The sequence below is a fragment of the Lepisosteus oculatus genome, chromosome 5, assembly GCF_040954835.1.
Source record: "Lepisosteus oculatus isolate fLepOcu1 chromosome 5, fLepOcu1.hap2, whole genome shotgun sequence".
NCBI classification, from domain to species: Eukaryota; Metazoa; Chordata; class Actinopteri; order Semionotiformes; family Lepisosteidae; genus Lepisosteus; species Lepisosteus oculatus.
The window spans coordinates 36258618-36281208 of record NC_090700.1 but is presented as its reverse complement, the minus strand read 5'-3'; the positions used below and the strand labels follow the sequence as shown (position 1 = coordinate 36281208).

Here is a 22591-nt window from a genome sequence, read left to right as displayed (position 1 = left end):
TGTTTAGCACACACTTTGGTGTGTTCTGCAAAATACTTTGCAGTGATATGCATACTGTTATTACAATAATCATTGCTATTATTTCTTGCTAAATCACTTCTTGCAGTTTTCTGCAAGCCTGTTGCGAAGATGTGATGGTGGCCAATTACTGTAGCGAGTGACTCATACTGTATTTCAGCAAGAGCCATGCTGCTGATGAGCTGTATTTGGAATTGGGGTTTTTACGTCTATCTATTGACGTTCTATCATCGTTAACCATTACTTTCAAAAGGAGGGAAAGCATATTGAAAGTGTGTGACGATATTTTGCTTGCAAAGCACTGAATGTCACACGAAATGTCACACATACAGCAGATGGAGCCAAAAATAAAAATCAAAAAGCCAAGGAGGCTCTGACCTAGTTACTTTTGAATTGTGTAGTTTATGATCCTTCCAGACCCCAGATTTAAACTGCTGTTTGCTCCACAATTTGGTTCAAAGGGGGTAAAAAAATAAATTCCTGGTCTAAATGAATATTATACAGACAGGCTAAACAAACTGGTTCTCTTTAGTCTTAAATACCACATAGGAGACTATATCTGGGCTCATCCCAAAGGATTACTTTAGCATCACCGGTGAAACAAGGACCTGATGACACAAATGAAAAAACTAAGAAGAAGCACACTGCAGACTGAAATTAAAAAGCACTCCATTACAAGGAGGTCTGTGGGTGCCTGGATCATGGGAATAACATGGAATGTTATTAAAGCAGATTCCCTGGGATCCTTCATGGAACAGCTGAGGAGGGCCCCTATGTTAGTAGCAACCAAACAAGAAAGATCATCTGAATGACCTCCTCTGCTTTATACACTGAGTCCCTGAACTACACTGACTGGACTCACTGAGACAAGGAGTGGCTCAATGAGGCACGATGCACAGGTTGAACCCAAAGGTTAAATGTCACCAGTTTAAAACACAAGCTGTGATATCAGCTGACTGAACAAGATTCTCCAGGAAGTGGTGGTTTTTCTGGGGTCCACTGGACTTGAGTACCAGGAACAAGGTCGCACTGTTCTCAGTAAGTAATACATCCCGGCTCCAGTCTTTCCTAACTCTCCTGTATAAAAACACTGGAACGAAATGGTGAGTGTTCCAACAAGCACAAGTTTATGCATGAAAGAACACAACAGGTCTCTATGTATGATGGTCAAAAGTCATGACAATGAGACAAATTTGTTCACAAGTAAGGTTGAAAGTTTCTGTGCTAGAAAAATAACATAATTTTCATCATGTACATCAATACAAAATCAGACACTCAGTCCCCTGACACTTAACCCTCTTGGGAATCATTGAGAGTAACGTGGCCATAACAGGTTTAAAATGCAATATGAGCCCTGTTACACATTGAACTGCAAAAGTGCCATCTGGTCAAGAGGTGCCCCACAGGGCACTGAGACTTTTTATTACAGTAATTGCTACTACAACAGGATTTCCAGGATAAAACCACAATTATTTTTCCTACTATTTTTTATAACAATAATAATAATTAGCACAGAAACTACAGCTTGTGTTGGAACTACAGCAACTACAGCTTGTGTTGGAAATATTCCCAGGTCATTATGGCATGTTGACGGCCATTAGAATTTCTTTACTATCCTCACTAGGACCTTTCAGTGGATCGATGAGAAAAACAGAAATAATAACAAGGAGGTTCTAGCTAGGGGCCATAATGAACTAATTCTCCAACAGCACTATACCATATTATTAGTATAGTCACTATCAATGGTTTTTTAGTGATTTTGAAAGCGATTTTGGTATTAATGAAAGCAAAGAGTCAATAGGTTATATTTAATGAAGATGGTTTCTTTTAAATTAGCCATTGTCTCATTTTGTCACAGTTCCGAAGCATTCCTTACAGGCAGCATTAATCAGGCACACACAGCACACTGTGACGGCACCTGGCCCAGGGCAGCTTTCAGCCAAAATTCAATTAGAAAAAATATTCAATAAATCTTCATAAAAAGGTGGTAAATTTTGAATTAACCTTTTCAATTAATGGAAAATGTGACATTTGCCCCTTGCCAGGGCCCCACATTACAGTACCCGCCTTTCAAAATTCATTAAAAAGCCATTTTTTCCAAAAGCTATTAGACTGAGCCCGCACTTGAGAAGAGAAATTAAAAGAAAAGGGCGCCCGGAAAAAGATCAAGGAATTTGATGTCTTTTCTTTTTCTGCTGTGCTTGACAAAGCGTGCCTGCAAGTGGGTGCAGCACACTGTGTTTCTGTAAATTAGGTCAGACACCGAAGCAGATTGGCCTTCATGGCATTTTCACCTCTGGCACAGGTCTCAGATTGGAACCACATAATAATGAACTGTATTTGCTGGGCTTTGGAGTGGATCAACAAGAAAGGGTGTAGTCCATCACTGGCTCCAAGTCTGAGCTATGCCATTGGCCAGCTGTGGCCAGGTGCTGAGTGCCCTTGGTCCTTTACAGCCCAACGCTGTTAAATCCTTGTGACTCACTGTGGTGTCTGTGATCTAGCAGAGTGGTCAGAGAGAGATGCTTCACTCCTCCATCTGATACTAGTAGTGAGGCAGGCAGTGAGATGACCTTGAAACCCTGGGTGCCTCACACCACCCCCATTATCAGACTTTTCATTGACTCCGACTCTCTGTAGTCAATTTATATTGTCACTTTCAAATTTATTTTCCTTTTTCTGCAATGCGCTAGACACTTGCAAACAGATGCCACTCTTTGCATGTTTCTGTAAATGCTTCATTCATTCCATTGTTTCTTGCAGAGCAAAACGAAAAAGGAATATCATTCCCCACTACCATCAACGGAAAATGTCTGCCTTCTCTAAAAGCACACTATCTGATGTCGCAGTGAAGCAGAATTGATTAACAACTGGCAATCAAAAAGACTATCACTGTGTGTTTAAAAGGATTGCAAATCTGTTACTGGAACAGTGTTAAAACTGAAACAGCCCTGAAAGCAGATTGTCCACACAGACTGAACTAATGTACTGTATAGAACCAAGGATGTACATACTGATGTTTCCTCCCTCTTTCTAATCTGACAGTGACTGATGTTTGGAAGCTGTTCCTCATCTGCTGAAGGGACTCTGCAGAAGAGCCAGCCCTGCAAAGTAAGAGGCTCTAGCATCAGCAAGGGTCAGTTTTATCAGGGTAGTGCCTTATTTTACAAGTTCAGCGTTAACCTCCTTGATGGTTACAGCTGAACTCAAACGGCTTATGAACGGGGGTGGGAGCTGGTATACGGCTGCCAGGGAGGGAAAAAGCGCTGGCCACCTATCGATCAGTGGGGAACCTACTGTCTCAAAAAATCTGCTTTTCATTCATCACAGAGCGTTCAGAGAACAACACAGCATTTCCTGCGTTTTTCATTTCCCGAGCTACAGAGAGGACAGCTACTGTATATAGGTTCGGCGGGTCAGAATTATTCACTTAAAATCACTCAAGAGAAAGTACGAAATCCCAACCTTCTTGGCTCAGTTACCAGATGGGGATCAGAAAACCATGGTTATGAGTCATCTTTAATAGTATCTTTTACAAAAGCTTTCAGACTTTTGCACTATTTAAATGCACTCATTTGCAAGATCCAAACTAATCCCTGTTATTGAAGTATCAGTTGCTGCTTTCATAGCGGGAATTTGTGGATGTAATTATTATACAGGATTTGCAGTTCTCACACAGGCAGCACAAGCCATTTGGAGAAGCCTTTGGAGAAGACTTCGTCTTTTTTTTTCTCGCAGGAACCTCAGGGGAGCTTTCAGTAGCTGTTTCTTTTCCAGTAACATCAAATGTATCAATAAAAAGTTGTGTTTGGAACTGGATTTGATCCCAGTGAGCACGTACCCTTCCTTACATAAATACCAGAACATCTCTCAGCTGCATGGCTCCAGGATACAGTAAAGGTTACCACAGGGGGCCTGTCAATCTGACACAAGCACCGCAAAGGTAAAAGTCAAAGCTTAATCAGTGTGCACTGAGCTAATCTCTGTGGGGTGGGGGCTCATTTTGACTTGAACCACCAAGAAGAGGTCAAAAATTGAGAGCACATTTCTCAGACAGAGACATAAAAGATAAAAGAGATAAAAGACATAAGGTGTGCTTTGGAAGCTTGGTGGTCCAGTTGTATTATTAGAGGAGTGATATTTTGAAACATGCTGCTCTGATCTGGTAATCCAGCTGGAACTATTGTCTGAACTGAGGAAAAAAAAGTATTTATTGAAACAGAAAATTTCCATTCAATACTAAATCCCTTGTCTTTTTTGACAAAAATTGTTATTGCATTTTACACCAAGAAAAATACATGATGTGCAGTATAATATGCATGATAAGAATATCAGCATATAGTGCATATGATTTACCCCGGCCCACAGTTCAAGTTCTGTCTCTCTGTCACATCTCCCTGCTCCTGACATGCGCAGCCCACGCAAGCAGCAGACAAGCCTTGGCAATAAGGCCAGCCCTTCTGTACAGAGGCTTTGTGTGTTGTTTGGCATCCTGAAAGTGACATCAATGTAACAATGTCATCTTACACTACGAGACATGTTATTACACATTATTCCTCATGATTTTAATAGGCCCTGTAGCCATGAATATAATCAGGGATTGTGCCTAGATGTTACAGAAATCAACCTTGAAGGTTAGCCAGATTCATTGGTCCAGGACTGTTGGTACACTCACTCCATAAACTCTATTTTTCAAGCTACAGAGTGCACTCTTGTTATGATGACTGAATTACTGGAAAGCCCAGTCATCAAAACATGGGACCAATATGCACGATTCTTGCCTAGCAGCTGCTGGAGATCCGCTCACAGGAGAAACGGAAAGCGCCTGGAGCAGGGATTCTCTCTTTACTGTTCCATGTCAATGGAACAGATACTCATATTCCTCTGAATGCAAAAGGTGGGAATGAAACTTCCATCAGAATGCAGGTTGGAGGAGAGTTCAGGTTTCTTTAAACTGCATATCAACGCAGGCCAACTCAACCTTCTGCTTTTCCAACCTACATGTACTCCAAGGCAGTACTCTAATAGAAGCTCCTCTTGAGTGTTATATTTACCCCACTTATTCTTTTCTTGCCACAGCAAAGATGTCAGCTGGACTTTGTGTTTCACATCGGTTTTCTTTTTAAGGGGTTCAGAAATAACTAGAAGGTAGTTAACTTGTAAACAGGTGGACAGAAAGTACTATAGGTGATGGAACTGTCTTGTGACTTTTCATTCTGTGTCTAGTAGTGCTGAAATCAGACGAAGAGCAAATTAATATTCATACCCATAACACATTGTGACTACTGCTCCCTGCTGCTTAACTCCCAACATAATCAGGAAGGGCATTGATCATAAGATAAGACTGCTTATACTTTTATTTATCAGTACCACAGAAATGTATAAAAAGAGCATTTGTAAAATAAACAGAAGACATATTTACACAGGAAATGCTGCAGTTCTCTGTATTCTTCCTTAGTTACATTGCTGCAAATATCACATCATATTCTTGAATTATTTTATGAAGCTCTGCCCATGAACAGTGGCACTGGCATAAAAATAACTCCACAGTGACACCTGCTGGCTGAAGCCATGATGCATTCTACAGCAGGTCGTCCTGTAGGCTATTACCTGACTCGCACTGATTCCCAGGATTCCAATGGCTCATTCCCATCCCCACCACTGCTCCTGTGCCAGGAGCCTGCATCCCATGGGCAGTCGCTCCGGGAAACTGCCGGATCCTTGCTATTACTCAACATCAGCATCAAGCCTCAACAGCCTCCACCTCCCCCACCTCCGGTACGCCCCCTCTCTGATTCATGTTAGTGCCTGGTTGGAAGCTCATTGCCATGTGCATCCGCGTCAGTGAAAAAGCGCTGAGCAGCTCGTTCTTACAGGATTAAAGGCACTCCGCATCCTTTTGTGAAAAGAACAAGAGGGCACAGCGTCTTCATTTACCAAGTTGTTTCTTGGAGCTGGAGACAACGAGAGAGAACCACGCAGGGGTGTGCAGCACTCCTCTCATCACTACCAGCAGCTGTGCGTCCAGAGAAGCCCGCTTCTTTGACAAGCTTATATTCTGATACAGCTCCTGCTAGCAGCAGTGCCATCTTGTTTCTCCCCTTCATAGTGTTGTGTGACCATCAGCACAGCTGCTCAGGCTCCAGCCCTTGAGAAGGGCAGCGTCTTCTGGGTGTTTATACAGCCTGAGCTAATAACTTTTTGGCTATTTGGAACAATTATTAGCTTAACTGAAATAATTTAACTCTTTTCAATAGGGCCATTAAAAACCTGCTGGATTGAGGCATCTAGGACTAGAAACAAGGGCTTTGTGGTCTGAAACAGAGATGGCAGGATTAGGTCACCCTTAAGTGATCCATTTAGAAAGATTTGAGTTTGCTTTTCAAGGTAATTTGATTATTAACTATTGATCTCCGAATGCCTGAATGCAACATATCCCCTAACTGTTAAAAAGCAAGTTGTTCAGTCATGGCTGATCCTTTTGCCTGCACCCTGAATTAGCCCTTCACTATGTGCAGCCTTCACTTTGCAGATATCTTTTTAAAAAACTCAACTGGCAATCTCAGCAGCATTTTTCGAGAAGGGCACAGTGTTCAGGACGAGCCTGGCAAGCAAGGGATGGCATCACAAAAGTCCTCCTCTCCCTGTGGTGCAATGGTGAAGGATTCTGAGAGGTAGCAGGGACACATCACACACTCACTGCTGCAGACTGGGTTAAGGCCCTAATGACATGTATCATCTTAAAAAGACATTCTACATATTCCCCATGGAGCCGTACAGTGAACACGAAGGGTAATAAACCAGAATCATATGACATCAATGCTTCATTAGAATGAGACAAGCAAAGTCTGTAGCTAAGAACGAGAAGATAGCACATACAAACTGAATACGCTTCTTTCTCAAAGCCTCTCTCCCTCACTTTGTGCACTTACCCTCCTTTAATGTAATCGAGGAAGGTGTATTCAGATTCCACCGTGAATGACAGCAGTGTAACCTTGGGACAAGAACATAATAGGAACTGGTTAACCACCACAAAACGTCTTAGCGGAGACACACCCTTAGCAGTGCTAAGCCAAATATCAACAACTATTCTTTATCAGAAATCTGCCTAGTTCCTTATGGTTGAGGGTTCTGGGTTCAGGGAGAGCATACATAGTCACTGGGACCATTTAGAAACATCAGTTAAGCCCATCACCATGCCTTCAGGACATGGGAGAATACAGCATAATGGAAATTATACATTAATTAAACAATTAAAGCAGTGCCAATTGCTGAAACACCATGACACCCACAAAAACACCTGTTCAAGGTAGATAAACCAACTTTATATGGGAATTAAGTGTGAATTAAAAAAAAATTCATATTAATATTACAAGAGGGATAAACCTTTTATTTAACTGTGATGGCATTACTGATTGCTTCATTAACATTTAAATTATGTGGTTAAATTGTCTGGAGGAACCTTTCCATTGTGTGCCATATAATACTACAGCCCTGCACATTTAGCGGTAAATGAATTGTATTAAGAAATACAGCGGATTATTGGTCCTACTCTTCAGTCATTGTGGGAACGAAGGAAACGCTTGCACAATAGCAAGATGAACTGTCTGCTGCACAGCAACTCGGGATCTGTTGGAAACGGCATCTTTTCTTTAGAAAAGGGGATATTTGTTCTGAAGTGGATGAGCAGTTGTTTGGGAAGGCTTTATAGACAAAGATATGCTTACGCAGAACTAGGTAGGTGAAATAACTTTAATTAATACATTTACTAAAAAGAAAATTGACAGTATAGCTCATTGTAGAGATAAAACTCCTATAAAAGTACAATTCTTGCAGTTGCTGCTGCATTTAAGGATTTATCTCATCCTTTTATCCAAGGGCTTCAAAGAATTGTTGAACTGTAACAATGAATAATGCTACATACAGTACTGCTAGATAAAAATAGTACTATAACAAAAAGTCTATAACTTAACAAAGTGAAGTGAGACAGACAATTAGCAAAAAGAAATGGAACTTTTAACTGAAATTCAGGAGGAAGTTCAGATCCTAATCTCATGTACTGTACCTACTGTCTGCTTTCCTAAGTATATGCTATACATCTCACATCTCTCACATACCCTATCCACACCCTTTGAGCAGCTCCCTGGCTCATTCCTCCAGAAATTGAGGGGGAGGATCTGTCAGTCTCATCCTTATGGCCAGAGTTCTGTTCCCTCAGCCAGCGAATTCCGCCAAACAACCTCTAATCCATTTCAACCCTATATCACATTTATTAGGATCTGACTGAGCTACTGAAACAGTACTTAGAGCATATCCGTGTATAGACTGTGAACCTCTGCTGGAGTTCTGCCTTGGTTGTGGGTAATTTAATTCGGAACAGTAATGGGCGCGTTTGAAAAGCTTTCTTCCTGGGTGCACTGTATTTCTACATTCTTTCACTCCCCCCAAGTCTTGACCTCTCCTGTTACTCACATGCTAAATACGGAGAAGGACATGTCGATTTTTCTTACATTCTTCACCTCCGCTCTGCCCTGCCATCTGCACTGATTACACTTAATAACAGTTTCCTGTTCCGACAGACCCACAGTCGGCAATTGCAGCTATTTTGAGATTCGTGCGGACAGCATGTTTCACATAAGGCTGCATTTAAAAGCTCATGGTGTAAGAAACCTTTTGCTTATGTTTTTCCTAAAAATGCTATTTTTATTAGTCTACAGGCTGAGTAGAATGTTTATTCATTTTAATCTTAAGGAACTCCGATTTACTCAAATGTTTTTTGTTTTTGCATTACAAATACTGATCAGGGAGAAAGGCATTTCAATAATGAAATAAAATGCATTAAAATAAAGAAAAGCATTGAAATGTGACCATTGGTGATGCACTCACCGTTCCTGAATTAATGTATTTCTTTTTCTTCATTTTCTTTTTGGGATTCACCACCTGAAATATAAAAAAAACATACAAAGAGGTTCTATATTGCAGTCTAAAGTCCATGAGTACCATGCACTCTTTGCCGTGGACTTAAAAATAGATACCTAGATTCAATACTGTACATCCTGCATTAGAAACACATCTTTTTATGACACTAATAAAATATGTGGACTGCTGGGTACTTCACAAATGACATGTTAGAAAGTAAATTCAACAGGTAACAGAGCAAGAGACATTCTCCTACTCTCTCTGACTGGTCCAGAGATCTTCACTTACTAGAGTAAGTGTGAGTAAATAATTAAAAGAAGACAAGTTTAAACTAATTAACAATGAACAACAGGAAACAAGTGAAAGTGAAAACTAAGTGAATTTGTAAAACCAAGAACAGGAGACATTTCTTTACTCAAAGGATTGTGGGGGTTTGGAACAAGCTGCCTTCCATAATGTTGAAGCTAATACCGAGACGTGTTTCAAAAAAACGGTTGGATAAAATCTTCAGATTAATTAGTTGCTTACTACCACATGGCCTCCTCTCTTTTGCAAGCTTCTTTATGTTCTAGAGTTTTCACCTGCTGGAGAACAAACATTCACTTTATATCCAGAGGATATAGCTGAGCCACAGCCCTGAAAACCAACCACAGGAGCCAAAACCACAGAGCGAGACACCTGACAAATGCTTAAAAACTTACTGGGACGGAGAAATACAAATATAAAGATAGAACCGTGAGCTCTAGTAATCTGAGCAAGCACAACTCACTCTTGTAATAATCGCTCTCTGTCGATTTCCTTATCTCGTTCTCTCTTACACTACCTCTCTGCTTGAGTCAGAGCAAGTCAGCAAAATTCCAGGAGAATGTGTTAAAATACACAGAAAGCAAAGCCTGACGTTCTAAGAAAAACTGCAGGCTTGCACACAACGCCAAGCTTACAATCTGAGCTTCGTCAGGCATACATGGAACTTATAGTATTTATACTTAGATCATCGTAGCTAGAGATCCGAAAACTCTTGACAGGAACATTCTGTTCAAGCCCAAAAACATGTGGCTGGGAAAGACAGAACAGATGCAGCTTTGTAACAGTTTTTAAAGCAAGTTTTAAGAAGCTGACAGCTAGGCAGTGTGTGGTCAGACACTCTTCATGCAGCAGATGAGCCAGCCGTGCACAGTGGTTAGTGTGAACAAGGTTTGAGAGACACATGGAATCCCAATTTTGAACATACATCTTAATCACAATCACAAAGGAACAAATATTCTTCTTATTATTATTATTCTTATTAATGCCATTATAGGGACACAGCTGGAGCCTGTGGAGGACTAAGTACAAAAGTGGATCTGGATTTTAAGATTTTGGACTTTTACTATTTCTACTGTTCTTGTTTTAAGAGTAGTAAACTGCATAGTTTGATTAATTGTGTCAACGTACCATGCTTTATGACTGTTTTTGGAGTAACTGGCAAGTCTGCATAGAGTTCTTATGATCTTTTATGTTGATGAACTGTGTAAATCATGCAAATCATTAATCCCTTGGGGATCAATGAAGTGTATTGTATCATGAGACAAATTGAGAATCATTTATTACTCTGCTACTTTTATCCAAAGCAATATAAATTTGCACTCATTTATACATGTGGACATTTAACAGGAAAAATTCAGTTGAAGCTCATTGATAAGGGATACAATATCAGTCCCCCACATTCTGCTTATGAGTCCAGAGTCCTAACATCCAACCTACTGTACACGTACAGTACACATAACTTACACATAAGTGTAAGTTCCCTTACACTTGACTCCCCCACCCAAGTCTGAGCACAAGGGTCATATAGGCCAAATCTCCCTAGTAACAGATAACCTTGCCTTACCCTCAGAAACCCCTCAACCACAAAAATGTCACCTCTGTTGCTTTCCTGCCCTGACTGGTCAGTCGCTCCCCTGAATCCAATTTAGCCTTCCCAAACAACTGCAGCTGCAAACAACCTGACTAATACTTAAGGAAACAGATAAAACTGACATTCATGTGAAGAGACTCATCACTAATTAAGCCACAGTGGGGAGGAAAGATGAAACACTTCTACCACATTAAATTATTAAGAAAACTGCAAACAGTACATCGATGACGCTTGAAAACCCCACTCAGCGATATTAATGTACACTTGAAAATGCGTACGGGGGACACGGTGAAAAACATTAATGGTTTTCCTTTATGCCACTGCCCTTGCAATGACCTAGATATGTCAGGACAAATGTGCAGAAGTCAATTGGCTACACATACAGTATGCTGAGCATTCCTGAACACTGACTATTTGGGTCAGTTGGATCGGGCAGGAAAATACCCCTTTGCACAGACAGTCCACATCACCAAGCCAGCGACAGGTAGCAACAATTATCACACTTGAAGCGTGAGGTAGGTGAAGAAAAAAAGAACAAGGGTTAAAATGATTTACCCAGCAGGCAGGATTTAACTGATAGCTGTAATCTTTCCCTCTACGATTACGAATCTCCCAGGTACCATGTGCAACAACATATCTTGATGAAGATTTATAAATCTCCTGGAGCTTCTCCGCAAAAACGTCCCAGGAATAACAGTATTGAAGGCGTGGTGGTGGTGTGGGGGGTGGGGGAGAGAACGATTTCCTGTTTTCCGCTTTCTGAGTAAGGATAAGCAATGGGTGCAAAAGTGTTCCAAATTGGTTGGCTTTCTCTTAAGGGAGGGGCAATTTTTCTTCTAACTGGGGGGAGGGACAGAACCTCCTGTGTTCTTTGGTACTGAGAAAAATAAAACTTCCCACATGAAGGTAAGCCATTAGGGTGCAGACGTGACTGTGAGCAGAAAGATTTGCTGCGGTTAACGAAATCGCTTTTAAACAAAAGAGCTAAAATGATGAGTCTAAACACACGGAGATGGAGATAAAATGCAGGCAGCAGCGCAGCAGGGAGAGCTGACAGCTTTTTCATGTTGTTACCACAAATTCCACTTTGAGCATCAATCAGGCTCTACTGTACATACATTTCTACTCCAATTCTGCAAAGCTGACCAGCCATGAAATGCATGCAGGTGTTTCTTAGCAAATTGTCTACTTTTCGTGCGCACACTCTTATGCAAACATTCTCAGACATTTTGAAAATATAAACACAGAGGTGCAATGGCTCAATACTGTGTATTTCTATTTTTTGGGGGGGGAGGCACCCACAATATTTAAAATAATACACATTTAAATATTTAAAACATTGTAACTACAGATGGGGAGGAAGAGACCCCAGGTGGTTCAATTAATAGTCCCATCTTCTAACACAATTTTTTCTTGACCATTTTCACAGTTATCTCTCTTAATACTAGCCCTTTAATACACTATCCTCCCTTTTGCCAGTTTTTAAGTATGATCTTGACTGGAATTGGTATGTTTACTAGGTATACTGTTTATATACAGTACACTTAAATAGCAAGATAATAACATGCATGAAAAAAAAATTCATGTGAAAAATTTCACATGAACATACCAGGACAGCTGTTACTGGGCATAATATTCTTAACAGCTCTCTAGTTTTTGCATTGTTTCCACCCGACTCCTCCCTAACTGGAGTTCTGCTCTTAGCTTTTGGCTGAAACTACGTCTCACTATGATCCATTACAATAATTGCAGGTCAGTAATGTTATTAGCACAATAGTGTATGAATGACAATGCATGTTGTTACAGCATATCACATTGTGAAGTGTTTATTTTAACCCCATTCAAGTAAAAGTGTTGCTGGAAAAACCTCCCTAGTCTCGTGACATACAAATAACTACACACTCACCCACCCCGTTATACTGTACCCTTCTCCTTCACAAAAATGTCTATGTAAGCTGCTGTCAATTCCTGTTGTTTTACAACAGGAGCTTGGGAGTTTTGAAAATCAGCAACTGAATGTTTGCCTTAGAATGACTTTTTCCAGCACTCTGGACAGCTATGAGCACTAGATGTGATCTGTCTCCTTAGAGAACCACTTAGAGCCCAGATCACTTTCTGGTGACTCTCCATCCTGTTTTTTAATTGAGGACCTGGTGTGCTTTATATTTGGGTCAACTTACTGAAGGTCTACAGCCCCATAATATGCACTGAAGTGTTCTTATTTTATGATGATTCATAAAGTGCAAACATCAGATTCCGTAATATTCACTGATGTGCCTGCAAAGCTAAACTACAAAGCTAATAAAAAGAACAAAAGGGAAACACAAGATCTAAGATTGGTGATAGGCAGTTCAATCCATCAGAGCCCATTCATAACCCAGCTAGACACATGATGTAAACACTGTGCTACTTAATCAGCGATGTTATGTTAAAATTGTTCAATGCGCTAGTAAGAACACATTTAGTACAATTTTGGTCACTATCTTCCAGAAAAGATTTTGCTGTTCTAGAATCAGTCCAGAGAAGAGAAGCAGTACGTTTCTGGGTTTAATGGGATGTCCTAAACTGACAGACTAACAGACCTGAAAATGGAGCTGATTGCTTTAAGAAGCTTCACTCTCAGAACTGACCTTTTAACAGCTCACTATCGCTCTTTATTTTGGGGCTCAAGGGAATGCCTGACACTGATGGACTGAAGTAATGGAACCTTTTTAGTCTTGAACAGAGAGGTGAACAAAAGGCACCTGATGCAAGTATTCCAAATCCTCAAAGGCATCGACAGAGTCAGCCTTCTTCAGAATCAATAGAGTAACATGAATAGCAGACACACATGGAAACTATGTGGAGGTGCATTAACACCAAGACCCTGAGACATCTCTTTATGCAAAGGGTTGAGAGAGTAGAGACGCCTGCTCAGGCATGTAGCTAAAGCCAGTACTCTGGTTTCAATTGGAAACAGCTGGATGAGATCTTTGGATGAATCAACTTCTGATTTCCAAACAGGCTAGATGGGCTGAACAGGCTCCTTTCATTTCTTACATTCTTACTTCCCACTTAAAACCACCAAGTGCATTGGGTTTAATTGCATAGTTGATTGTTAATTGTTTTTTTTTTCCAGTCCTGGCCTAGACACAAGCTCTTTTTTCTGCAGATCTCCTGTGAAGATATTAGGGTGGGGCTGAAGCAGGTTACTCCCCCCAGCCTTCCCTCCTACTCCCCACACTCTGATGATCTAAAAACACACATATTCAAAGCTTAGAAACGAGCCCGGCTTCCTGCAGTCAACAAAAATAAAAGGATATTTCCCATTGCCCACTCCCTTATGTCCGCTGTTCCTCTTGATGTGCTGATCCAATAATAACAAGCTGACTAATTCTCTGCCTAATTCAACATGGCAGGTTTTTAATAAGCAAGTCAAACCAAATGCTAAGCTGAGTTCTCACAGCAGAAAGCCTATAATAACCGGAGAGTCCTCCTGGGTATGATACAAAAATATGTAATAATATTTAATCCCGCTAAAAGTTTTTAAATAATCTTCTATTAGTTCCTTACTTAATGATGGGATCAGTGCAGGTGTTGACCGCATGCTTCCTGTACTTTATTCTCCATTCTGTGTGTTTCATTCCTCACTGTCTTATTACTGTATAACCATTGGGTGTAAATGTAAGTTACCGATCAATAAGCAAGTAATTTGATCTAGCCTAAATCGTGCTTTTCAAAGGCTGAAGGGTCATCAAATTTTTTTTTCACAAGAAACTCTAAATTCCTTAATTGAACAAATCTCCAGCTTAACTGATCACAGCTGGTTAGGCCCCAGAGTTAGGGCCCATGCTGAAGCTGCCCAAGCAGCATGTGGAGTGAGACACTCACCTCGTAGACATTGAACTGGCTCTGTCCCCGGGCCAGTTCTCGGTAGCTGGTGGTGAATTCCCCAATGAAGTCGTGGCTGTATTGGAAACAAGCAAAACAAAGATCAGATCAGCTTCAACCTCATCAGATTGTGTTACTATGAGAAAACTCATCACTGTGACACTGAACAAGGATGAACGTACTGAGAGAAATCCTGATGTAATTATACTATGCTGTATATAGTCATTCAGATGATGCCTTGAATCAGTGTACCTTACAGTATGTAGAATAGGAGTATGTCTTCTTTGAAGAATGGAGAACAGGAAGATTCAGTAAATTGTTTAGAATGACACATAATGGTTTTAACTAGGACCCTCCAAAAAATGAGTCCTATACCTTAGCCACCTAACCACGTCTTACTATACCGCTGCTTTAATACTATAAATCTTAAGATGTTGAGTAGAGACAATAATAAAGAAGCTTACTGTGGCTTAGTAAATGTAGTTACAAAACGAATCCAACCTAGGTTCAGTCCTTTGGAAAGAGCTAGACTGAAAATTCTCGATTTCTTTATCATTCTCATTAGTGCGTATAAATCACGTGCTAACTGCGAGGACCTGAGTGTAATTGATAGTGTCCATTAGGTTGGCTATGTGTGTTACAGAACAGTGGATGTCATGCATATTAAATATGCCCACAGTGTTCCTTTATGACCTCCATTAATGACAGACTGTTAATATTCTAAATTGTGTCTGAGCTGTCAGTTGATTTGAAACAGATCAGCCATTTGAGAACATGCCTAGTGAGACTTTATCATGGTAATATAAGAATGCATTTGTGCAGCTTTCCTAAAAGTTTGGGCCTCTTCCATGGTTAGTACTGCAGATGTATACTGCTGTGATTGTGGTATACCACTAAATCTTTACAAGAAACATCCATACATGTGAGGTGGCATGGAAGGGAGAGCCATGTTTCAGGGTCCAGATTAGGATACTGTCTGTGTGGAGTTTGCATGCTGTCCCATATGCAGTTACTACAAACAAGATCCACCAGTTTGTAACCTGTTCCTAAAGCCCACCCATACAGATAACTGTATTAAAGGCATACAAATAAATACAGACATAATTATGCTTATGCTAGAAAAATTACAATGGAAGATACCCATTCCTTAGTCATTTCTGTCACCATTCCACATCTGAACTCCTGCCCAAAAACAATCACACATACTGCACACACCCCTGACTCACCTGCCATCCCTGTCCCAGTCGTACACCTCCACCTTGATTGTTCTGAAAAAATGTTAAGAGATCTCTATACTGTTATCATCACTTTGCAAAATGTAATATACTGTAGGACTTCAGGAAATCACAAGACATTAAAACCAATCCACATTAATATACATGAAAAAGAATGTTATCTGTGTACTGTTAAAAAGCTAGAATAAGCGTTTGATCAGTTTTAAAGCTAAATGTGATCCCTGCCATCACAGGAACTCAACAGTGTTTTCAAAAAAAGCTGGAACTGGATAAGAATAAAAAATAAAATCTGTTAGATTGCTTTCCCATTCAAGAAGTAAATTAAAAATCAAAACAATTATATTTGTAGTGCTCTCAAGTTACTTTTTTTACTTCCTGAGAAGTTAAGTTATACACAGTATGACAAAATTATAAATTATGTTATGCATTTATAAAATTAGATGTATTTTAAATATGTGTATGCAAAATTACAAATTACATATTTTTTACAAAAGCACTGAAAAAAGGCTCAAATCTCAGGGTTAGATGCGGTGATAATATAATGGGGGTAAAACACCAGGCACAAAATGGAACTGACAGAAACACACCTTTATCTGCACGGTATAGCACCTATTTTATGAGACAGAGGATTTATATATGACATTTTTATGGAAAACTGGACTATCCCACACTTTTAGAGGTTTGTTTGTGTAGGAGTCATTCCCAGCGTCAGCTCTGAGGGGTATAACTTCAGCATGTAGTCTGAGGAAATGGAGATCTTGTGGTTGGCACCGAGGAGGAGAGATCAAAAATGTGCCCTGGCACTGCTGTCGCTCATCTCATCTCTCCGAGCCGTGGATTAAAAATAGACGCAGGCATGGTGCCACACTCACCCCCACGCACAGCAGGGGCACCGGGCCTCAGGGAACTGGCAGCAGCAGACGTGTTTGGAGTAAGAGTGCGCTGCATGGCACTGAATTCCCTGCACTGCCCTGTGATCAAACACAGCCAGCAGCTCCTCTAATTAACATCTGTTTCTGTAGCCGAGTGAAGATTAAGATGGAAATATGACATTTTTTTTGTGGTTCTTCTATCCTAACCCCCTGTGTCTGTGCCTATGGTCTGCAAAAACAGCACCTTTTTCAAGGGACACATAGAAATGGAAAGATAAATTTAAAAAATCCTTGGAAGCACTTTAATGTAAACTGTAATGTCAGAAGCGGACCACAATAGAAGGACAGGTGCACTGTGGGGAATGACTACTCTTAAAAGGACTGAGAAACGTAAACTGAGTAAAATAATTATTACCAACACCTTGGCTGCAACGCTGATGAATAAGTTCTAGAAATGATCAAAACTACCAATAAAAAATATGTATCATCATAAAAATGGGAAAGTATACATAAAAGTAAAAACCATGATAAAATCACCACCACAATACAAAATAAACTGGATATTTTGCCTGTAGATAAACTTTCCTTTCAAATCATTTACAACAGAGGGAGCAGTTGCCCAAAGAGAAAAATAAGTTCTTGGAGACGCATTCTACTCCCACTTTGTCAGGGGAAAAACAGTTCAAAAGCATTATTTTAGATTGCCACAGCTTTTTGAAAACATTCATGAATAGGTTTGAAGGAATATAAGCAAAAGGACACAGGCAGGAGGAGCACAGCCTGGAGATGACGACGAGGTGTCCCTTCACTCGATAAACAAGGGGTGACACAAACAAGTCCAGGCCCTCCGTAACCAAGGAGACCAAACCCAGCCACTGTCGAAGGAGAAGCAGTGTGGAGTTGGAGAAGGAGTGAGGATGAGAATCTGTGCCTCGGGAGGGAGACTAAGAGTTAAATACATAAATGGGTTCTGTTACAAAGTTCCTGGGGGTCCTATTTTCTTTCTAATCAGGACTAGAAATGTCGACAATCTTGATTGGTACTATGGTGATCCCCTGACCTATAATTTTCATTGTGTGAGCAAATGAGGTGGCAGGCCTGGCAAGTTCTTCCAAACACCCTCTCAGGAAGAGCTGGATTTAGCAACCGCTATTTAGCTATCAGTCAGGGCAGCACAGCTCTGCAGCTGTATATCACTCAGGCACAGAGGTGGTTGTGTTTTTTGTCTGAAGAGGAGAGGAGACTTGGATAAAAACGAGAATAGGAAGCATGTCTTTACACAAAGGAAAGTGGGAGCATAAAACAAGTTGCCAGTGTTGTTAAAGTCCATACCTTGCTTCTTTTGGGAAATGACCAGATGAGGTACTGTACTTGGATCAATTAGCTAAACAGACAGGTTGTGTGGGCCAATGCATTCCTTTCATTAGTATCCTTTCTTTTCCTGAAGCTAATTATACCCATTAGTACATACAGATCACAGATCACAGACAATTCTTTTGGGAAATATCACTCAACACCATCAGCATTGGTATGAGCCATGGATCACTGCAGAGGTCAATATTGTCATAAGTGTTATAATGACACTGCTCAACAGAAATTCGAATCGGACACAGGCAAGCACTACATGTACAATCCTGCCCTCTGGTCAGGGCTTAACCTGTGATGGCCCTCGTTCTCACACACCAGGTCTCTGGTGTCTGGAGCGTCCTCTGGTGTTGTCTTGACTCTGAAGTTGTCACAAAGCATTACCCTCACAAAGCCAGAGAGCTGGAGGGTTAAAGCACAAACCGCTAAGGATTAAATTCACCCTGACATTTCCCCTGTCCTCGTCGTCGTGATTGAAGCTGACAGGGAGATGATCCTCACTTCCTCTGATTTGTGAGGGAGAGGCTAACTCCACCACGGAGCAGCTGCTGGCTCGCAGAAGAGTTTCTTCGTTAACATACCGTAAAAGCATTTCCTTGCCTGATACTGGCACGGTCCTTTTGTCTCCTCCTTTCACTCGGATTCTGTATTTCTTCACTATTCTTTCCTATCATCTCTTCCATCTGGTGTTCTGTAAGCCATGGTTCTCTCAGAAGGTGACCACCTAATCTCCCACCAGCTCACATCCTGTGACTTCCGGACAGAATTTCTCTCCTTCTCCCCTCGCCCCCTTCTCCACTCACCCAAACCTCACGACTTATCACTCAGCACTCAGACACTTTGCTAATCCAGATACAGGTGAATCGGAAACAATGATCTGTTAAGATTAGGGAGTATATCTGCCTTCAAACATCTGTTTCCCATCAATGCCTTACTAGAGGCTTGGTATGGAGAACAGCTGCCTGATAACAGCAAGGGCACAATGCATTCTTTTATAGCTAGGCTTCATTTAAAAGCTAATCCATAAAAGCAGTGTGTGGATCCAGCTTCCCCCACTGGTACGTACTACCATACCATTGGAGACCTTTGTATGATTCCTAAGGCAAGGCTATCAGATACTCATGTGTTTGTGTCCCATCCCTTTTGTGCTTGGTGATCTGATGCTGTTGCACTGTCGTTGTGTCAAGACATTTTAACATCACAGGCCTCAGGGAATGTCTCATAATGCCTTGAAGGATAAGTGACACCTTACCTGTCATAGTCCCCATTGCACAGTGCTCGGACAGGGATGGAGAACGCCTGCCAAACAGGATTCAGTGTGTTTTTCACCACCTCCGTTTTGTGACAGATTGTAAACCTTTCAGACACAAGCAGAGAGAAACAGACAGAGTGCCATCTTAGTCACATGGCCAGACGGCTGCCGGTTACTTAGTCTAATGCCGATACCGTCACCATGTCCATGTCCAAAGCAGTCTGCTCATGAAAGGTAATAAATAAAATTGGATGCATCCATATCCCAGTCCCAGTGTTCATTTCACTCTCAAAAACAGAAGTGCCAGGCCTCAGATCAGGCCATTTTGATATGGACAAATTTTGCTCTTCTTAGCTGTGCCTGGCTTTTAAAAGAGAAAAAAAAAACTTGAAATCTTGTTGCCAAGGGAATCTCTGTTACCTCTCTTTACAGACTGCATGAGAAAAACAGGGGGAAGGAAGAAAATATGTCAGTGTAGGTGACATAGGAGTGTACCAGATGTTGAAACATCTGTTCTAGCACCCTGAGCCAGATACAGGCTGCTGGGAGCTTCATTCCTCTGCTCTGACACACAAGGAGCCCATCTCATAGACAGCCAGGCTCTGATTGACAGTCGCTCAGATTTCGGAAGCTAACACCACAATTGTCAGCTATTACAGTGGTAAACTACTGTGTCGAAATTTACAACAACAAACACATTATCCAGGGGGAATCATTCTTAGTGGGCATGTTTTGAACTTCTTATTTTAAAAGTCTACATTTTTGATGAAAGATGACCATTTCATAAGAAGCTGTGCTTGCTCTAAATAAGGTTCTGTTTTTTAGTTTGTACTTATTTGATAGAAGATATTGAGGGGTATCAATGGTTAATTTGATTAGTTTCCAAAAGTTAATTTTGCTGATTTTGTGGTCTGTTTCCTTCTAGATGTCTGACGTCAACAAATATTAGTTAAATCAATTTCCTTTTTTATTTCCCTGAATAGCTTTTCTAAGGAAGATACTCAAAATAATTTGTACTCTTGCAGCTCAGCACTTCTAAGAAGTCCTCTTCAAGAGCTGAGAGATATGGTGAATGTGAGAAACACTACACATTGTGTCACAGAATGACTCTGACTTTGTACATTTAATCATTTAATTCATTTAATTTACAGGCTTGGTGCATGAGGACAGATCTACAGTATAAACAGTTTATTCTATAAACAATCAAATCAGTTTATTCTATAAACAATATGATTGTAAGAAAAAAAGTACTGACATTCGTGCAAATTATTAATCCAGGGGTAAAAAATCAATGCTCAATAAAAAGTCAGTTAAAGTAGAACAACAGTTTGCACTTGTATCACTCTTTCATATTGTGAAAAGAATTCAGACTAGATTACTGTGTTTCCAGAGGGGTTTAGAACCTGCAGATATATATTCCTAATGTCGTTGACTTCCAGGGGCATGAATATACACTCATTTAATTCACCACCAGATAATTAAGATGCCATATGTGTTCTATTACAGATAGTAGTCCCAAATTAGCTCATTAAATTGTTGTATCATGCACACAGTATGCTGTTTCTCTTCTTACTTCCATAAAGGAATAGATATACTTGTTTAATATTTTTAAACATATCATTTAAGGGCTTATGGTATTCTGTATTCTCTGGTAAACCAGAGAGAAGCTGAGCTCTCCATACAGAATACACAGTTCAGATCTACACACATTTCTGCTACAGCTATAAAATGGATATAAAAGCTATAAAATCCCCATTTGGTTATTATCCTCTGTCCCACCATATGCCAATCGGATCCTTACAAGGAGAGACACACCCAAATCTGACTGTGGAGTTTAACGACACTCATTATTCTCACACCCTCAGGTTAAACGTGAAGAAAATCACCACCTCCAGGCCAGAAACATTTTTTCACCACAGTGACTAATTTTTTCCTGCTATGGTGTAATACACACTGAGCAACACGCATACTAAACAGAGGATATAATTGGGAGTATTAGCATGTGGTAGTGGGAAGTGCGATCAGTAAAACATGGCCCATATTTAGGACATTTCTGACATCAATTTCGGTTTCAACTAGAAAAGGGCAGTAGATTACTATCCAATTGTGCATTCTTGTGAATGAGAATTTCATACTTTGTTATATGTTATAACACAGCAGGTGTAATCAAACCTACTGTAAAATGTATACACTAACACAAGATTGTGCAATGTTGGAAATAGTGGTGGCAGATCTGTACTACAAAGTTAAAATTTCATGTGTGTAATTCCTTGTGAAGACATGGCTCACAAATGAAAGCTGTATTTCATGAATGTATTTTACATTTTATATTTGAGAGACAAAGAGGACCACTCTTGCCATGAAGCTTCAAATGTGCAGTTCACACCTCAGGAAATATCTTCTCTAACTCCTCTGAAACAGCAGGTTGTTCTTATCTTTGCAACTACTGTATAGCAAAGTACTGAAGCCCCAAGATGCCAATGCTTTTCCCTGTGAAAGACAAGTGAAAAAACTCACGTTCCATCTTCGTTGCTTCTGTAAAACACCATGAAAGGGTCTGATTTGCCAAAGAAGTCCTTCTTGTCCAGTTTGTTGGCGCAGAACTGCATAGTGGCACTATCCTGTGGGCAAGACAGAAGTCTAAGAAAATCTCCTTGGATTACAGTGCTTTTTCTGGTTGCAAAGTCAGCATTTCCCCTGCCACACACTGTGAGTATATTAAAATAAAAAAAACAAAGTGGAAAATTCAAATAAGTCTCACTTGAGGGAAGAGTACAGTTATGGGCCTGGGAATTCTTAGTCCCAGTGCAGAGAATGATGATATTAAAAAAGAAATCTTTGTTTCATCTTCTGCACAATGTTATTTCATAATTGCACAGTTGAAAGGAGCAGAGTCTAGCAGAAATGAGGTGAGGGAACATTAAAAATTTATCAAAGTAAGTTAAGAATTACTTTTGCAAATAAACAGATCAAATACATATACAGATCTCCTCTATTCTCCAGTGCATCCCTATGACCTAGACTTGTTTCTGGGATGCGTCAAATACAGGTATATTAATTGCAGCACATTTATAAGGTACTGTAGTTGCTAGCTGCAGTCTATTATTCCTTCATTGCTTTCAAGACCAGGAGCATTAGGAAATGTCCTTCGATCTGGTGCTAG

General features: G+C 40.4%; 1 protein-coding gene across 2 annotated transcripts in view; it reads right to left on the bottom strand.

The window, feature by feature from the left end:
• LOC102699074 (copine-5) overlaps nucleotides 1–22591 on the bottom strand; it is a 129696-nt gene that overhangs the window by 26648 nt on the left and 80457 nt on the right. For both annotated transcript variants that reach the window (XM_015342844.2, XM_006628426.3), the window contains 6 exons: nucleotides 21946–22049; nucleotides 19429–19533; nucleotides 15931–15972; nucleotides 14705–14780; nucleotides 8905–8958; nucleotides 6951–7012 (listed from right to left, as the gene is read on the bottom strand). In XM_015342844.2, the coding sequence (XP_015198330.1) occupies nucleotides 6951–7012; nucleotides 8905–8958; nucleotides 14705–14780; nucleotides 15931–15972; nucleotides 19429–19533; nucleotides 21946–22049 (443 nt within the window). The remainder of the gene's footprint in view (nucleotides 1–6950; nucleotides 7013–8904; nucleotides 8959–14704; nucleotides 14781–15930; nucleotides 15973–19428; nucleotides 19534–21945; nucleotides 22050–22591) is intronic.